This window comes from Electrophorus electricus, chromosome 16 (assembly GCF_013358815.1).
Source record: "Electrophorus electricus isolate fEleEle1 chromosome 16, fEleEle1.pri, whole genome shotgun sequence".
Classification (NCBI taxonomy): domain Eukaryota; kingdom Metazoa; phylum Chordata; class Actinopteri; order Gymnotiformes; family Gymnotidae; genus Electrophorus; species Electrophorus electricus.
This window is the reverse complement of record NC_049550.1, coordinates 10,957,652-10,975,700: the sequence shown is the minus strand read 5'-3', so window position 1 is coordinate 10,975,700 and position 18,049 is coordinate 10,957,652. Positions and strand designations below refer to the sequence as shown.

The window sequence follows — 18,049 nt, the reverse complement described above, 5'->3', positions numbered from 1 at the left end:
TCACACGCAACAAACCTGCACAAAGACAAGACACAAAAGATATACTTGGTACTGCCACTCATAAAAAGGCAAGCCACAGGTTCCCCCTGATAGTACAAAAGCCAAGTCCAATAGATCCTTGATATATGTGGATATGAGCTTTCAAGCCAGAAATGGCCTTTCATCTTTATAAAACATGCATACATTGTACATATACTGTATATGAGGAAAATTTAGGCTTAATATCTATATTGCCTTGATATAACTGTGCATTATGATATCCGTTTCTACATTTCACCATATCAGTTCCCTCAGGACAGGACAAACAAACTCTTGCTCTATCCCAGATGGATATGTGCTAATGCAATTGGCACTCCGAATCACAAACGGTCTCTGAGGAGTAGCTCTAGAATCACATGGAGCTCAAACTCTCCTGAAGTCCGGTAGTTGAGAGGAGAAAATGTCCACCAAACAGAAGTTCCAGGCCCAGCAAACGCATCACAACGTCGTGCGTGGATAAGGTTCCAACGGACCCAGCCAGGTTAGGGCTGTAGAGAGCACAGCAGAATGGGACACAGGGCAGCCTCTGATGGGGAAGCCAGAGAACCTTGAAGCTGGCGATTGTCCGGTACGTTACTGAAACGTGGAGCTCCAAGGCCCCTCGAGGGCATACTGGGACGAACGCTCCTCGACAGGTTGGAGATGAAGCAAGAGGCTGAAGGTGGCGCAGCATCTGTGGTGGACCATGTGAAGGCAGAGGTGTCTGCTCCCCACAGGAAGAGGTGCATGGGTCTAACTTGGCACACGGTTCTGCATTCACAGGCGCATGTACCGCGTTCCCCCCCCCCCCCCCCCCTGGCCACCGCCGGTCCGAACGCGTGGGTGTTGTGTGGAAATCGGGCCGGCAGGGGATCCAGATGCCTGTGCACTTTAGAAGGCTGTGTATTCGGTGGGGTACAGGATGGGGAGCCAGTTCTCAGTGTAGGAGGAGCAGTGCATCCAGCCAAGAGACTTCATCAGCTGCAGTATAGACACAGATACACACTTAGCACTCAAGCCAATTCATACATGCCAGGTTTCTGCCTTCATAACAGCTGAATCGTATGCTACACCTCATTTTGCAAAGTGGTAGTATAGACACAGTATTTTATTTTTATCATCGGAGGTCCAGAGGCCATGATGTACCTGAATGCAGTTCTTCCAGTTTTCTTTACTGGGCTTGTCTTCTACGATCTTAAATGCAAACTTCAAGGCTCTTCCGTACATTTTATTTGCAAAGGCATGTTTGTAGGAAAACATCAACACCTGCAAATGCAGAATGAGGCCGATAAATTATAAAAATGTTTTTAAAAAAACACAATGTGGCGCTATTACATATAGATATTAGGGGTTCTGGCCTTAACGCTGCTAAGGCAGGAGCCTGCAATAGGCAGGAGCCTGCAATAGGCAAATAATTCCTCAACAAGTCATACGTTTATGGTGTGCAGTAAGTATATGAACCACATCTCAGATGGTTGAGCTGAGGAGTGTTTTACATATGTTTACATATGCAACCTACTCCACTATGACTGTGGGCTGAGAAGCACTCTGTTAGCCTAAATTCTAGTCCATGATGCACAATTTGTCTGAAGCTATAATTTTGAATTATACAAGACTTTAGGATTACTATACAGTACACAAAATGGTGATAAAAAAGAAGCAAAACAACATTAAGAAACTTAAAGAACACCCCGGTTTGGGCGCCATACCTTAGAGTCGCTGAGTTCGGCCCACTTCTGTACCTCCCAGAAAGTGTCGGTCAGTGTTTTAACCACGCCTTGGGGGTCTTCATCAGAGCTGCCCACCTCACTTGCTCTCGCCCCCTCCTGGTCTGGAGGCTGCATGAGCTGGTCAGCCAGAGCACAGCCCTTCCTGCACAGGGCGTCCAGCAGCGACGACTTCTGTTTCTCCATATCGCTGCAAAGCAGGAATCAGACTGGACTGTCAGACTGTGTGTACTAGGAGGCTAGAAGGAACGTAGTCTTTCACTAGAGACTTCCACCCAGGCAATATTCTTACACCCCAGAACACACTACTTTCCTGTCACAAGAAAGGTTCTTTTGTACCTCTTTATGGAGGCCGCATCTGGGCGAGGGTCTGCCTTCATGGTGAAGTACACAGCCAGAGCAGTCTGGTCGATGTGAGAAATGACTATGTCTGCTGCTGCCACGATGTCTCCCAGTCGCTTCAACCGTTCCTGCATGGGGGATATAGCAGGATTAGACAGCACATGGCTGTGTGTGTGTGTGTGTGTGTGTGTGTGTGTGTGTGTATATATATATATATATATATATATATATATATATATATATAAAATAGAGGAGATACCTTCTCTGAATCAAGTTGATGCAATCGCTGGACATGGAGAGGCAGATAATTTGAGTAGTTCTCCTTCAGCTCATCATATAAAGAACTATTATCCAGTCTGGGGGGGGGGGGGGGGGGCAGAGTGGGAGAAACACTGGGGTCACAAAAAAGGAGCTCAAAAAGGTTTTAGCTAGCACATGGAGAACTTGATCAGAGAGAGTTGGGGGCATCCGTACTGACTTCGTCATCCACTGGATCTTCAGGTCTCTGAGGGCTTCTGTGAACTCCTCCTTCACATCCTTCTCCTTCTCTCCATCCTTCTCCTTCTCTTTTCCTCCGTTCTTTGTTTTGTTGGGAGCAGAGATGAGATGGTAGAAGACTGGCACAACATCCTGAACAGGAGGCACAAAATACGCAACAGTTAAGCTGCCACCTTGTCACTACGACCGCATTAATCACGAGCTAGACCATTAACCGTCAGCCTCAGATCCACGACTTCCTGTCCAACAAAGAAAATACATAAAACACACCGCCCTGAATGGTTTGTTACCACCGTTAATCCAATAACTTCAGGTAACAGATTTTGCATATATTTAATTTAATCCAAATCAGTCCAATGTGATGCATATTTGGGGCACCAGAGAGTTAACAGCAAGGACATGAATGGCTGACGTGACAAATATGGTCAGGATGTGATATCTGGGTGCGACTTCTGAGTGTCAGGAGTCACACACACGGAAGAAACGTTCAGATTTGAACACGTACAGAGCAGTTGTGTGACCTCACCTGCCACTGCAGCAACAAACACGACGTTCATACTCCTGTAAAACGCTTAAATCATTCTGCACCTTTGAACGTTGCATTTAACAGAACTCTAGACCATCCAGTACCTTTTTAAATTTCCCTTGTCGTTTGGCAGAGGCTTGGCCCTGGTGGTCAGAATAACACACAATGAGGGAGAGAAGAGAAGAGAAAACAAGCACACACGTGGATACTCTCTCTCTGTCCCTTCACCTTTGCAGCATTTTATTCGTTAGCATTTCTTCCTCAGTTCTTAGTGTGACCTTCTTTTGGGCTCGTTCTCCGAGACCTCTTTTAAACTGTCAGCAATGACGTAACAGTAAGGGAAAAACAGAACCAGCCGAGACCAGGCACATTCTCAGAGCGCCCCCCCCCACCCCCACCAACTGTGCAAATAGGCAGGTGGGAGGACACTGGTTAGAAACAGAATTTCTAGATCGGACTCAGCCCTTAGCGTTAACGAGGTTTCGTTGGCGAGCCCTGTTTGCGTTCTGCTGATTAGTGATTTGATGCTGCGTTATTTTGCATGGCTTGGTCAGATCTATAAATTGCATACCTACCCAGCCAATACGCAAGCAAAGGCGGGATCTACATCACTTATCTACCAATCAAAAACTCCCATTAGAGGGAGACTAAAGAACGTCAATTCTCAACAAGGTAAAGCGAGTGCCAAAGCAGCATGCAAAACAAGGACAGTGACACAGCTCCTGATTGGGCCAGACGTGTGATTGAGCGGGACTCGATGGCTACAAAGCCCCAGAGTAGACGGACGGCAAACAAGGCCACTCACAGCTTTTTTCCCGTACTCGCTCTTGGGCACAACCATGGAGCCCGTCATGTAGCACCCAGGAGCTGCACCTTTAGGGATCCTAAAAAAGGAAGAGACAGAAAGTAATGAAGGACCAAAACAGCAGATTCATTTACTGAATCCTCCACCTCCCACACACGGGGAAGCGAAAGGCGAGCCGTACTCACTTGTCATCGGGCAGGGAGGTGACGTAGAAGGGCTGAGAGGTGCCAGGCGGAAGCGTGAGCGAGTTGGTCTTCTTCTTGGCCAGCATGGCAGCGCGGTGCGTCTCGTAGATGTCCAAGCTGAGCGCGGCGGAGAGGCGGTGCGACACGACGAACGGAAGGTCCTTCAGCCGCTCCAGCTCGGCCTGCTGCTCGTGACGCACCTGCAGCCGCACGGTGTAGTCGCCCTTCTCCAGCTTCAGTGAGTACTGGGGAGGGGTGGGTGGAGACCATGGCTGGACGTCAGGCTGTAAGTGGGTACTTACTGCAGCGGGGTGTTGCTAAGGCCGGTTGTGTGAGGGCAGAGCCTTTTCTGACCGTGACAGGCATGCTAGGTTAAGATAATGCTGATGGTAATCTACCTGGTGAGGGTACGCGTCTCCAGAGCCCATCAGTCTCTTGTTCTGGTCAAAGAGGAGCCAGAGCTGACTGTCAAACTCCGACTCGTAGAGCAGTTCGCAGAGCAGCGGACAGCTGGGGGTCACCTCGCCGCTTTTAGGCTTCAGAACCACACACCCACACAAAAACAAATGTGTACAGAATACCCAGATTACCTTTCACCAAAAAAAAGCACGACCCATTTGACATGTATGACTGAGGTTTGCATGCGTGAATGCCGATGGATGGGGTTTTGTGCATACCTGATGAAAACTGTAAGTAAGGACGATTTCATAAAGCTGTCGGCTGTTGGGCAGGACGTCTCTGGGGCCGAGCGCTTTCGTTTTCGAGCTAAACGGCCTGTGATGAAATCGCACGTGCAAATGAGAGGTTAGCGGTGTATATTTTATGAGGACTGATGAAGCAGACTGCTCCCAAGAGAGACTTATTTTGGTAAGAGGGCAGGTTTTACACCGCCCACACCGAGTCATTCCCACATACATGCTCCACCCCTGTGGAAGCGAGGTCAGCCGGTACACCAAGAACAGGTGCCTTGGTCAGAGACCGGTGCCACGCAGGCGTGTGTTACCTGAGGGGCTGTACCCAGTTCTTCAGGGTCATGGTTGGAGACACTTCCTCATATCTGAGAGGAGATGACACTTCAAAATTAGACACTCCCTCAGACGCATGCTGCCAACAGAGTAATAAAAAAAAATTAAAAAACACCACACACAAACCTTAGCATGGACTAACGGAGTCAAAACCATACAACCTGTGAATCTGTAAACCAAGAGTTTAGTACACTGTGCCATTGTGGATTAGGTGTGAACAGTCAAAAGATATCTGATGCTCACAATATGAAGAGGAGAGGGGCAAGTTTGGAGCCCATGGAAGGAAAGGGTGTAGTCGATGATGACATCTCCAAGACTAGCCCACCAACGCGCAACACACACCTCTACTGTCCGACCAGGCTAGGAAGAGGAACGGGAACAAAACGCAAACAACCCAATAAACACAATTTTATCTCAAAGATTTTTAGAATTCGTAACAGCAGTTGGGACAGTTGTTGGTACCAGCACGGGGAAGGCCTCCGTGAATGAGCCCTTCTCCAGCAGAGAGGAGAACTTGTAGAACTCATTAGCTCGATATGCTCTCTGCTTCACTAGGTGCACAGCATGGAGGACGAACTTGGAGGAGACATCACATGAGCGAGACGTCAACGAGATCTCTGAGAGAGAAAGAAAGACGAAATGAAAGGATGCAAAACACAGCCACTTCATCTACATAACACCCCAGTACCATTCCTGACCCATCGCTCTCGCGCGCACACACACACACACACACACACACACACACACACACACACACACGTTGGCCTACCAGCCCAGGATGCTCCTTGAGGGACGGTGATAAAGTGCCGGCGTATTTGTCCAGGTCGAAAGTGAACATCGGCGAAGGAGATCTCATGATTCTGGCTCTCCGCAACTCTACACAAGAAACAGACACCCGTCACACACAGAGGAAAAGATGAAAGGACAAGTAAGAGGGAACAAGGAGGGGAGCACACAAGCCTGCGAGAATACGCACTTGGTGGGGATTGTAACAGTTATGGGCACTCGGAAAAGCGGACCAGCGCTGGGTGTTGTAGTGTCATATGCACACACCTAAAGAGACACCACACACACACACAAATGCAATGTGTGTACAAAGTTATCACATTCAACAGAAAATACTGATAAGAAGTCCAGATTCAGCACAGGATTATTGCAATTATTATTGCAATTCAATTATTTCATGTAGCTTTGAACTCAAGTTTCTAAAGACTGAAGTCAGCTCAGTTCAGCAGCTTTACCTCGGTGTAATGCAGACCCTCCCGCAGGCCCTGGGGGTCGATGCGCACGTTGAAGTGGCGACACTGGTTCATGAGCTCCAGGTGGGAGGGGCACTGCACCCATGGGGCACTGCAGGTGAGCGCCAGGTGCAGCTGCAGCGAGATCCGTGCCGAGTTCTCTGCAGAGGCAGGCACGAGTAACCGAACATGAACAGACAAGAGAGGTGGCGAATAATGGGGTGCCAGGCAGGGCAATTGATAATAGATTTAATTTATCTGGACCCCTTCAGATGGAAAAAAAAAACAAAAAAACAACTGAACTGGACTGTTGATCTGCTGCTAAAAATATCGAAAGGCAGAAAAGGAGTGTTTAACAGGCTGCAATTCTGCATAAAACTCAATCTCATGTATGGACGGAGGAACATTGAGGGTTAAATCAATGAATACTGGACAAATAATAAAACCTATAAAAACTTTAATTAAAAGTATAAAAACTAATGAAAAGTGGGGGACTCTTTGCTGATGAGTTCAACGAACCTAGCCTATTTCAGTGAAGATTCGGTGGTTATTTTTAGCTTCCTGTTAAATTCAAAAAGTCAAAACAGAGAAGGGAGAGGTCTAACCAGTGTTTTCAGGAAAGACAGGCTCAATGCCCACTCCGTGATCGGAGGGAGCAAACACCTGGATGGGGTCCCTGAGGTAGATGCCTCGATTAGACCCCACGGTAACCGTGTAGCCCAAGTTACCAGTGCATGAAGAGGTATGCTGCATGAGGTAGTCAAAAGCCTTGTCCACCTACAGCAGAATGAAGAGTGTCAGCGTTTGTGCAGGCACGTGTGCCACACACACACACACACACACACACACACACACACACACACACACACACACACACACACACACACACACACACACACACACACACACACACACACACACACACACACACACACACAGTACCTGAATAATGCCGTGACCCTGCGCAAACACTTCAACGTCGTCCACTTTCAGGGCTGTGTTTTCCAAAGCACGCCTCACCGCTGCAACCGTGGGCCGTGCCCCGTTTTGCTTCAGACCTGACACACCCACATGTGTGTTACATTCACCATACAAAGCCAGCCACACACACACACACACACACAGCTACCTGAGAGTATGAGCGCCAGGCCGCCGCAGGCATTGGGTGAGGACATGGACGTTCCGTTCATTAACTGCGTGCCCCGCAGGGTCCAGTTGGGCACAGAGGCAATGGCACCGCCCGGTGCGCTCACCGTCACACCCAGGGCCCCGTCCGTGCTGGGGCCCCTCGACGACCACGTGTACTGGTTAGGCGGCAGCTTCTCCCGCAGAGAGTATTCGGCCACCATCATGTCGGGGGTGACGTACGCGCCGACGCCTGGCCAGGGAGAGCCATGTATGGTTTAACAGGAGGCAACAAGCTCAAATGTTAGGTAATGTTTGAACTGAAGTAACTCATCTGATGAGAGCCACAAGTCTGACTGGACCAACTCAGATCATGCGTGATCCTTAGAATGAGTAGAAGTGAGATACTTTAAAAGATATGACTCATTAGCCATTGGTTAATCTCCAGCACCAGAGATGGGCACCCCATGTTAAAGTACAAGTTAATGAACTCATGATGGATTGTGACCTTAAATGTGCTGATTGCAGGTCCTTGTTAGTGACGTGGCATGCACATGCACCACCGGCTGACGTATTGATTAACGAGGCAACGGACCTATGACGCTGCTGGTGGTTCCTCCAGGACATCCCACAGTGGAAAGGCAAGGCCCGTTGTTCCCAGCACTCGACACGAAGAGGACGTTGTGCTTCTGCACAGCCTCATTGATCACCTCGCAGATCCTCCTGAAAAACACAAATGTAGACACTCAGTTTAAGCAGATGCATCCTGCACTGCTATTCCATAAATGAACCTGTTTGATGGTAAAGGATTATTATACTGGAGACTTCTCGGGCCATAAATGCGTGATTTGGTACCACAGGGGCATGGTAATCAACGCGATGGTGTACTGGTCTAATTAAAGAAAGTGTGATGAGAGGTAATTAAAGAAGGCTTGTGGGGGTGACGAGAGTAAAAACTACACCAAAAAGTATTCAGTGCAGCTAGTGCCAAGAGATGTGAAATGCTGTTGTAGAAAAATCATGCATGTTGTCTTTGCACCACTTATCGTATCTTCAGGATAAACTAACCAATTGCACATTTTAGTTAATGTGGCACTGCCATTTTGCTTTTCCAACTTAAACTTCTGAAAAACAAAACCTGATGCATATAATATTTACACCGTATTGACCATCCCTATTGCAGAGTACAGACTATGAAGAAAAGCAGTACAGGTCACTTCAGCTCACCCTGAGTTTGGCCAGTGGGTTGCCTCCCCGTAGCTGTAGTTCACAAGGTCGCATTTGTAGTTTATGACTTCAATCATCTACAAAGAGCAACGATAAGGATGTGAGGCTCTGGTTCTTGAGTATGAATTTGTTCACAGTTTTAGTTTAAATTGTTCTAAGATCCAAAGCGGATTACAGTTTGCCTGAATTACACCACTGACTACTGTTCTAGGAGGCGTCAGCTGAGCCATTTGGCAAAAAGTGCAAATGTGAATACAAACACTGTCAGCTCGACAGAGCCCAGCGCCAAGAGCACATACCGCTCGGATGAGGCCTGTGCCAGTCTCCATGGTGCTCAGACGGGTGTCGCCTATCTTCAGAGCCAGAATCTGAGCACCTGGGGCCACGCCGTTCCTCTCTGGCTCCTCGGGGAAGTGACCCGCTGCGATGCTGGCGACGTGAGTCCCGTGGGCACCTGCAAGGCCGAGCGTCCGCGAATATGGGAGCGTTAAGACTTCAAAATCAAAATCACCCTTTTGTTTTCTGACACTCCAGCGATTCAAGCATATGCCTGGGACCACAAGCTCTCCCGGACGATGAAACTAAAGAACATCGATAATCAGGCTGACAGTCCTGTCAGGCTTATCCAGGCGTACATCGTCAATTACGGTCCATCTGCTCACCCCCACTAGTGACGATGCAGAGCGTGTTGCCGTCGTCGTAGATGCTGATGGAGTAATTGAGCATCTCGGCATCTCCCAGCGTGGCATACTCCTGCCGCTCCCTGTAGGAGCTCAGCACAGTGCAAGACGCCAGGTCTCCACTCTCTGATGTGTCCACCACTGCCCTGTTAAAGATAACACACACACACACACACACACACACACACACACACACACACACACACACACACACACACACACACACTGCTGGAGGACTACTTTAAAGCTGCTTTAACATTACATGACAATGTTTGGTCTTTTCTATTGGAATGGTTACACTTAGTTGGTGGTTTACTATAAAAAGTTTTATATTTTAACAATTAAAAAAAATGTTTCTAAGCAAATCATCTTTAATATAAACATAAGTTTAAGAATATATATGCACATATCACCAACTTCATAACAAATTTGCATTTATTAGATCCTTAAACACCCTGCAGGTGTAGAGTCTCTAGGTAATCTGTTGCCATGGCCACTCTGTGTCAGTTATCCACTAGTCTTTCATTAATGCTCTGTTTCTGTCCACAGGGTCACTGCTGGCTGTATGTTCATGGGAGGCAGACCAGTCCCAACTCCATTACACTGATGTGTAAAACCTCCAGCAAAAGTTCTGTGCTTGTACAGCCACAGCAGTGCAACCCCCACAACAGTATTTCAGTGTCACAGCTCTGTTGGAAATGGCGTGCCAGCGAAACAGTATCCACTCAGCAGTGGACCTGGGACAGAAACAAACCAGTGACGCACAGAACAGGCTGTGACTGGTAAGTCACATGCTTATCAACAGACAGTTAAATTATTTGCCAGTTAAAAGCACCTGTAGGTGTAGCTACTAATGCAGTCAGGGGGGGGCACCAAGTCATTGTAGCTAATGAAGTGGGTGGGAAGTGCACGGCCGCCTCTAATTTTGGCCACGCGTGTGCTAAGTGCTTTTTGGGTCAAACGTTTTGGCCCTTGGTCAATGGGCTCCCCACCTCCAGGTGACGCCGTCGTTCCAGGCCACGCAGTCATACACGGGCCCCGGGTCGCTGTATTTCTTCTCCATAGTGGCCAGCAGCTCCATGTGGCCCTGTAGCTCCTCCTTCTGCAGCTTCTCTACCTGACCAGCCCAAACACAGGACACGTAAGCTGAGGCAACGCTGGAAAGAACAGCAGCACTGCTATGGCTCTGGTAATAAGGACAAGACGGACTGACTGGATTAACAACAACACACAACAACAACACAGTTTTGTGCACACAGCTTGTCTGATCAGACAAGTGAGTTACACACTTCCATTGTTTTCTCTATCTCTCTTATACAAGAACAAGAAAGGCGAGTTTATGAAGCTGTTAAATTGGTTTCATGGTAGCAAAAAGGAGTAAAAACAGTTTATCACCACTTTTCCAACATTGAGAATAACAAACATGTTTGCAACATGTTGCTGACCAGCTACTCGCAGTTGGCAAGTGTTCATGGTGTAGCAGCCTGCCTGAAATTCCAGTTCATGGAAAAAAGGTTTGCACTCACAGCATTTGTTCTACTCAAAAATGTTGGTCTGAGCACTGCAGCACAAATCCAAAGACTCTTCTAGGATACTGTATACAGAGGCTGTGTACTTCCAGCTACACTTCAGATACCAAAAAAAGAAAATGTTTCAGTTGTTTCAGTAATATATTAATTTGAGGAGTACAACTGGGCCACTTGGCTTAGTATTACTATATAACAGAATTGACAAAATTTCCTGTTCTGACATATCTGACTTTGACTCGAAACCCAAAAAAAAAAACCCAATTTGACTTCAAGCTGAAAACTTGCTTTCTTGTTCAACTCAACATCACACCCTGCCGTTTTAGAATACAGCAGCTTGAGCTCTAACCATGTTAAACTAACCAACCTGGGAGGGACTAGGGTGAGCCAGGTCAAACTCCTCTGCTCGACGGCTGGCCTCGGCCAGAGCTGCTCTGTGAGCAGGGTCCCACATCTTCTCCTTACGCTCCTTCTAATTTGCCCAAAAAAGCACAAAATTATAACCAATACATACACATTTAAATTCCAGTCAGAGAGGTTTACATTTTCAGTTACCCTTCCATTTGGTATAACAAAATAATAGACCAAGCCTTACTGATGCCAATTTTCAAGTTTTCATTCAATAGTAATGTATAGTAACTACTGTGAACATTTTCATTAGACTTCTAGATTCAGACACGTGAACTACCAAGATCAAACAAAATAGAAAAGTAAAACACGGACTCACACCCGTATTTATCTTTCAAATATTTTTAGTATTTTATTAAGTTTTTACCTGTATTCTTTCTTTGAGAGCTTTAGGAAAAAACTCATAACCATTCTTAACTCCAATGTGATATTTCCCAGAAGGGTTTACCCAGGCAGGCGGGATCTGCGAAAACAATGAATGTTTCAAAGTCAAGCTTTGGGTGAATGAAACCGAAACCTGCATATCAGCCCTCGCCCAAACTTGATGGTCGCTGTAAGATACTATCGTGATTCAGTTACAGCTTGAACTAAAGGCGAAACGCTTAGGAAGAGAGGTTTAGCGTGCGGGTATGTTGTACATTAACGGGCTTCTTACCTTGAGCGTACGGCCGGATAAACCAGTCACTATCCCGTCCTTTGGCTCCAACAACGTGGACATATTGACGTCTCCGCTGCCGGTCGTATCGATGATGTCCACGATCTTTGGCTTCCCCTCTGTTGTGATCTAAGTAAGACACAATTTAGGGTTTAAGATAAATTAGGATTATAAAAACCGTTTCGGTAAATACGGATGATTCAATGAGGATCTGCAAGCGTCGCTAGACTGGGAGACCAATAGCGAGCCACCACTTTAATCTAAACTGGCCTCTTTAGTCCAAGATTATCTTGGGTTTGATGTGATTTCTAATATTCGCAGGGGGGAAAATGTAGCTAGCTATAGTAAATGTTTTACTTTTTTTTTAAAGTATTTTCAAAAACAGGTAATCTTGTAAAAGAACAAAAAATATAGATTCAGTGTCGGTCGGTGTCCACAGAATGGATGGATGCGTTTTAATCAAACTCGATCTGACAGGACGACGAGGGCGTAAACTAACAGGAGATCTTGACACGTGTGTGAAATCTGGCCACAGATGCTTGAACCCCTTCCAGCAGCCTCGCCAAACTGGTAGCCACAGCAAACATTAAGAGTGGTTTGATGGGACAACGATGAAGAGTTTCTCCATTTTACGCTTGCTCGCTAGGTTGGTTTGTTTGTCTTGAAGTATAGCCAGTGTCAACTAAATTCAGGATCTTTAGCAATTAGATAAAAGCGGGAAATTAATGTCAAGTAAAAACTCACCCTCTAGTTAGATGAACTCAACGTGTAATTTAAGACCCGCTGATATAAAGAGTCCGGTGTTACGAAGGCTAAAAGGAGCTCTCCGCAACTCAGCCACCAACGTTAACGTTACAGCAAGCTAACTAAGCTAAGATAGCTAATATCATGTGGCCGTTAACATGGATGACAAAGCTTGTGCTTTCATCAAATTAATCAGGAGTTTGCATCAGCATAGTACTCACTGAACACGAGTCGAGCAAAAGCCGGCCCCTCGTCTGAACACTATATGCCGCAGCGCCAAGGTACCGAGCTAGCCGTGTCCGTTAAACCGGAGCCAAAAGCACGCGGCCTGCTCTTCCATGAGCAGCGCTTGTGAATTTACCTGCATGCCCGGGGCCCCCGGGTCCACGCCGGTGTCGAGTATTGCAATAAGGACACCCCGTCCATCGTACTCGGGAAACCTGGTCAGAAAAGAAGCAGCGCCGGTCTCTTTTTTAGGAAGCAGCCCATGTAAAGGGAACGATTCGTCGGCAGAATGAGCGGCCATGACCCGACCAGTGACAATGAAAACAATAAAACAGCATCAGGGTGGAGCGATGGAAAGACCGGCGCGGACGCCCGGACACGGGGGCAGACTTTTAAAGGTGCAGCGACCTGTTAGTAAGGGTAGACACTAAGAGCTACTCTTAGACTATTGCAGGCTATCTGTGCTATTTATACTATACACATTACTCGCTTTTCAAACTTTAATTTTGAAAGAAACTTTCAAATTGTTTAGAACATGTGCCGGGCCTCTTCTTTTTATGATGTGTCCGGGTCCTTAAATTATATTCTTAACAATATTTATGTTGTTGTATACAAATATAGCATCGGATCTAAAAGTGTAAGACGGAAAAGCCTTCATTCACTAAGCAAAGATTTTTGTTTAACTGAGTTGCAGTATTGTAGTTATTGGCGACCAGCAGGCGGTGCCCTAAGGCCAGAATGTTTTATAAGTTCGTATAACTCCCGAACAGCAAACGGAATGGAAGATGGAAACGTCCTTTTTAAGGGGTTCATTGACTACTGATATTTTTGTCAAGTAGAGTATTATGTGTACTTTGTGGATTAAATAGGCCAGAGTACCTAAAGGGTATTTTCTTCTCCTCGCATTCTATTCACATTCAGGCGATCCTGACTAGATGCAAGGACCAGTTGCCAGTAGTTCTGAGTCTCCAGTTGTATTGTACTGGTCTCTGCTATTTAAATCAAACCAGTGCTTTTCATATACATTGGTCCATGAATAGAAAAAAACACATTTATTGTGAGCTGTTGAGCCCCATAAGAAATGCAGCTGGTATAAAAATACAAAAATGAAATGTTCAAAAACCTATAGTGTGGCTTGATTGATTCTGTAATTGATCTACCAAAGGCTCCTGAAAAAATGAAGAAATTGAAATGTGATCCATAACAGACAGTTAAACAGTGAAGCAGTGAAATAGTGACGCAGTGAAACAGTGTTGAGAAATACTGAGAAACTGGGGTTAGGGGCTGTCTTAAGTAGTTGGTCCTCCTACAAAATAGAGAGGTTAAAAAGTCAAACAGTGGTGACTGGTACTATCATAGCTATTGGTTTTCTATTAGCAATAGGCAAAAGAATCTTTATGTATATGAATTTCCCTGGAGTTTCCTGATATATTTTCTCTAAATGTGCTGTAGTACTAAAAGACTAGACATTCATGGCTCATAAAAACAGAAAGAGCTTTGCTGGTCTCAATAAGAGCACCCCTCCACCCCCACCCCTCTGCACTAACTTCAAAGTTACAAAGTCAACAAAGAATATTCAGTAGTGTTTACTGTTTGTTTAATTGGAATCATAATATTTATAAATGAGCTGTCATATCTTAATATTTGTTGTAAAACAAGGATGCCCTCTGTAATTTTGTGGTCTCAGTGAGTGAATTAGAGAGAGAGAGCACACTGAATGTTGTGTAAATGTGGTGTAAAGATTTTCATGGAATTTTTCTATTTTTAGACACTCGTCCCATCTGTTTCTCTTGATATTTTTTTTACTTGTGTGTTGGAATTAAAACAGCAGAAGCATCGTTCCATCAGTCGGATTAAAAACCCTGGGAATATATTATAGGCATAAGTACTCAACATGTTTGTATGATACCAAACTGGACTGTTTTATTGATATATGTTCAGCAAATGTTCAATAAAAAAGAGCAGGAATGTGATCATCAGTTCTAGCTGAGAACAGTCTGGGTGTGGTGAGCACACCAAGTGACAGTTCTAGGGCTGACTATAACTGGGCAAGAAGGATGTATCAGAGTAATACAGTGGTACATGTATGAATCAACTGACAAGGAAACCAAATATAAATTCAGGCACAAGATGTGGTTATGGTAAATCTTTTAGGTTCACTTTCCAGTGGAAAACGAAACTATAGGCTTATACACAAAAGACTGACACCAAAGATGGTAAAAAATAAATAAATAAATTATATAGTCTTCACTGCAAAATAACTTATCAGTGACTTCAGGTTTTGTGGTTAGGTAACTAATGTCATTGTAGATTGATAGAGCTCCGGTTTGATAAGTCATAAACTTTGTAAAGATGTAGGCTAATCTTGGTGTCACCAAGGTGCCATGATTTGTGTGAGACAATGATCTGTAAAATTGTCTGCAGAGAGTCTCTTACCCTACAGATCACTGCTGCATGTTGATCAACATGTACAATCTTTAGAATTGGCATTTCACTTTGACAACACAGCTATGTGTATGGCTTTAAAAAACTACCCTAAAAGCACAAATTATATTGTATCTACAGCTGACCATAGCTCGCAGCTCGCCTTTTAGGTTAGTCAGATTGAGGTAGGAGCTTCATCATTCTGCCTGCTGAGAGTTAGGCGTACTTAAGTTTTTGCAACATAAGGACCACCCATCTCACATCATAAGGAGAGAAATTCTGGCAAAATAAAGCAAAACAAAAGCTGCACTTTGGAAATATATTCATAGGATGCGCTTTGTACATGTGCACTGTGTGCCCTAAAAGGCCATACTAGCCTAATTAGAAAGAAAACATAGCTTCAGGTTCGCTGGATCTTTTGGTTCAGAGGGAAGAGGCAAAAACAACCTATTAGATGGTTTATTTGATCATTTGTGTATCAGTTTTAATTATTCTCAAAGTACACGTTATAAACCTGCTTCAGTTAGTATGAAAATGCATTTGCACAGAAACACACCCGTTGTGGTTAACCACAGGGCGTGTCTACCACAGTCTTCACGAAAATAACCTGAAAGAACGGTCTTATTGGCCGCAGTGTAAGTGAGTACTGGGCGCGTCCATAAAATTCTCCATCATCTAATTCAGTTTTAAAGCGCTCCTCCTGATTTGCATATGGTTTCTGATCATATCAGCTCTGACGCCGTCGCGTCGAGCTTTACGCTTGCACAGCAAATGACCTGATCACAGCAAATGACCCGAGCATCATCATTACCTCTTTTAGTACCTGCATCTCTTTTTAAAGGCATATAGCCCGCCGTGGTGAGAGAAATGCGTGTTAAAGCGCGAAATAAGTGTGACATTAGGGCTGGCCACGGTCAGCTGTCAGCTCATCAGGGACGATGTGTGCGTGGAGACAGCGAAATGAGCTGTAGCTGGAACTGTTGGGTTCTTGAAGCTTGCTTTGTCATGACAGATTCACAACGCTTAAGGCCAGAATCAGATCAGGGTCAAGGCCAATAAAATCTCTATTGTCATGTTCTTTATTAAAGGATTCGAGCTTTCCTTTGAGCTCTTCTGACAGTCGGTGTAAAACCCTATACGTCTAATAGATTATGTGAAATGCACGCTCCTCATAATTATTATCTCCAGTGATACTTAATGGCAGGGCTGCATGCAGCTAAAAACCTATATATAATTTTCTGCCAAATCCAAACGCGCTCAGAGCAATGAAACGCGAGGAAGTGGTGAGCAACTCTTACGAATTAACTAAAACCGTTTAATTTTAGACACCATTAAAAGAGCACCGACAATCTAATTTACCCAATCATAAACAAGTGCGTTTTTGTGTGTGTGCAAGCAGACCCCGCCGTACCATGAGGGACCGCCCACGGCACGACGTGCACTTCTCGCGCTTCCAATCGTTCTGCGGGAGGGTAGCCCGCGGCCCCGCGGCCCCGCCTCCTCGCGAAATGCTGGCGTTTGAGCGGAGTGATTCCGCTCGGGTTCGGGGATCGCAGACCGTACGGGGAATAGACGTTCGCTGGGAAGAGTCAGTGAAGGAAAGTGTCCGTCCTGCACCTAAAAGGGAAAGACCCGGACTGCGAGCATGGCGGTCGAAGAAGAAGGTCTTCGAGTTTTCCAGAGCGTCAAAATAAAAATAGGTAAGTACCAAAATATATATATATATATATATATATATATATATATATATATATATATAAAACCTCTACATGAACGGATCAGAAGGCATCGCGGACGTTGGCGCATTAGACCACTTTCCATATTCTAATTCAAATCACACGGGTCTTTCAATGCTGACTCTATTGTGAGAAAACGAACATAAACGTGCAATGTACTTTAATGCAGTTAAGACATTTTACAGGCAATGGTTATAATGCGACATAGTGGAATTCCATACTGGAATACGTTAATAGCACCTCGAATCAAAGTGGAATCTTAGGATCTGAACAGTTTAGAGAGACTAAACCTTGTGTGGATATGCGGCCAGTAGGAGACTGCTTGACCAGATGGTACAACCACTTTTCTTCAGCTGGATCGGCGTGAGTCGTGTTTTCACTATGAGAACTCTGAATTCTGATTCTTCTTCTTGTTTCGCAAAGCTATTTTCTTAACTGACAGTTTTGCATGGATCATGCGCTTATTAGACACTGTAGCGAAAACAATCGAGACGTGTTTTGCTCAACGCGATCACCCTTAGCATAGGCTACCTTGAGGGAAGATGGAATATTGTACAAATACGCTTGAAAACAACACAACAAACCAAGCAATGAAAAAAACACGAACAAATAAATAAATTATAATAATCCTGCTCTTTTTCTTCTCCTTGTTCCCACATGAAACAACACTGTCCGCCCCTTCAAATTACTGATTATATTGTCACATTAATGCATCAACTGAGGCATTTCAGCAAAGTGGGGGGTGCTTAGTTAAAAGTGCATATCTCTTACTTTGCTCGTAAAAAGGCACAAATGCAGCAGTTCCTGTTTTGCATTCAGACTCGGCGTTTAGACACTTGATTTGGTACCGGCGTTAGCCGAGAAAGATGGGGAAAGAGATCAGGGGGGTTCGCCAGACCGGCTTGATGACGAATCAACCTCATTTCGGACTGGTC

At 45.3% G+C, this 18,049-nt stretch overlaps 2 protein-coding genes across 4 annotated transcripts in view; one reads left to right on the top strand and one right to left on the bottom strand.

Moving 5' to 3' along the window:
* Positions 1-825: 825 nt before the first annotated feature.
* On the bottom strand, positions 826-13,320 carry tpp2 (tripeptidyl peptidase 2). 2 transcript variants are annotated; one of them, XM_027008889.2, is made up of 29 exons: positions 13,091-13,320; positions 11,986-12,114; positions 11,698-11,793; positions 11,290-11,394; positions 10,389-10,513; positions 9,379-9,542; positions 9,016-9,170; positions 8,717-8,793; positions 8,085-8,212; positions 7,494-7,742; positions 7,307-7,422; positions 6,970-7,141; positions 6,368-6,525; positions 6,103-6,179; positions 5,896-6,002; positions 5,589-5,743; positions 5,370-5,486; positions 5,105-5,205; positions 4,779-4,875; positions 4,500-4,637; positions 4,102-4,346; positions 3,917-3,995; positions 3,216-3,254; positions 2,566-2,717; positions 2,347-2,443; positions 2,085-2,215; positions 1,728-1,935; positions 1,165-1,284; positions 826-999 (listed from the first exon to the last, which is right to left on the bottom strand). In XM_027008889.2, the coding sequence occupies exons 1-29, from the start codon at positions 13,253-13,255 to the stop codon at positions 910-912; spliced, it is 3,792 nt and encodes a 1,263-aa protein (XP_026864690.2). In that variant the 5' UTR covers positions 13,256-13,320; the 3' UTR covers positions 826-909. The 2 variants fall into 2 exon arrangements, with proteins under 2 accessions (XP_026864690.2, XP_026864697.2); XM_027008896.2 differs by lacking the exon at positions 3,216-3,254.
* Positions 13,321-16,920: 3,600 nt separating this feature from the next.
* rasa3 (RAS p21 protein activator 3) overlaps positions 16,921-18,049 on the top strand; it is a 33,488-nt gene continuing 32,359 nt past the window's right edge. For both annotated transcript variants that reach the window (XM_027009387.2, XM_027009382.2), the window contains exon 1: positions 16,921-17,078. In XM_027009387.2, the coding sequence (XP_026865188.2) occupies positions 17,024-17,078 (55 nt within the window). In that variant the 5' untranslated portion in view covers positions 16,921-17,023. The remainder of the gene's footprint in view (positions 17,079-18,049) is intronic.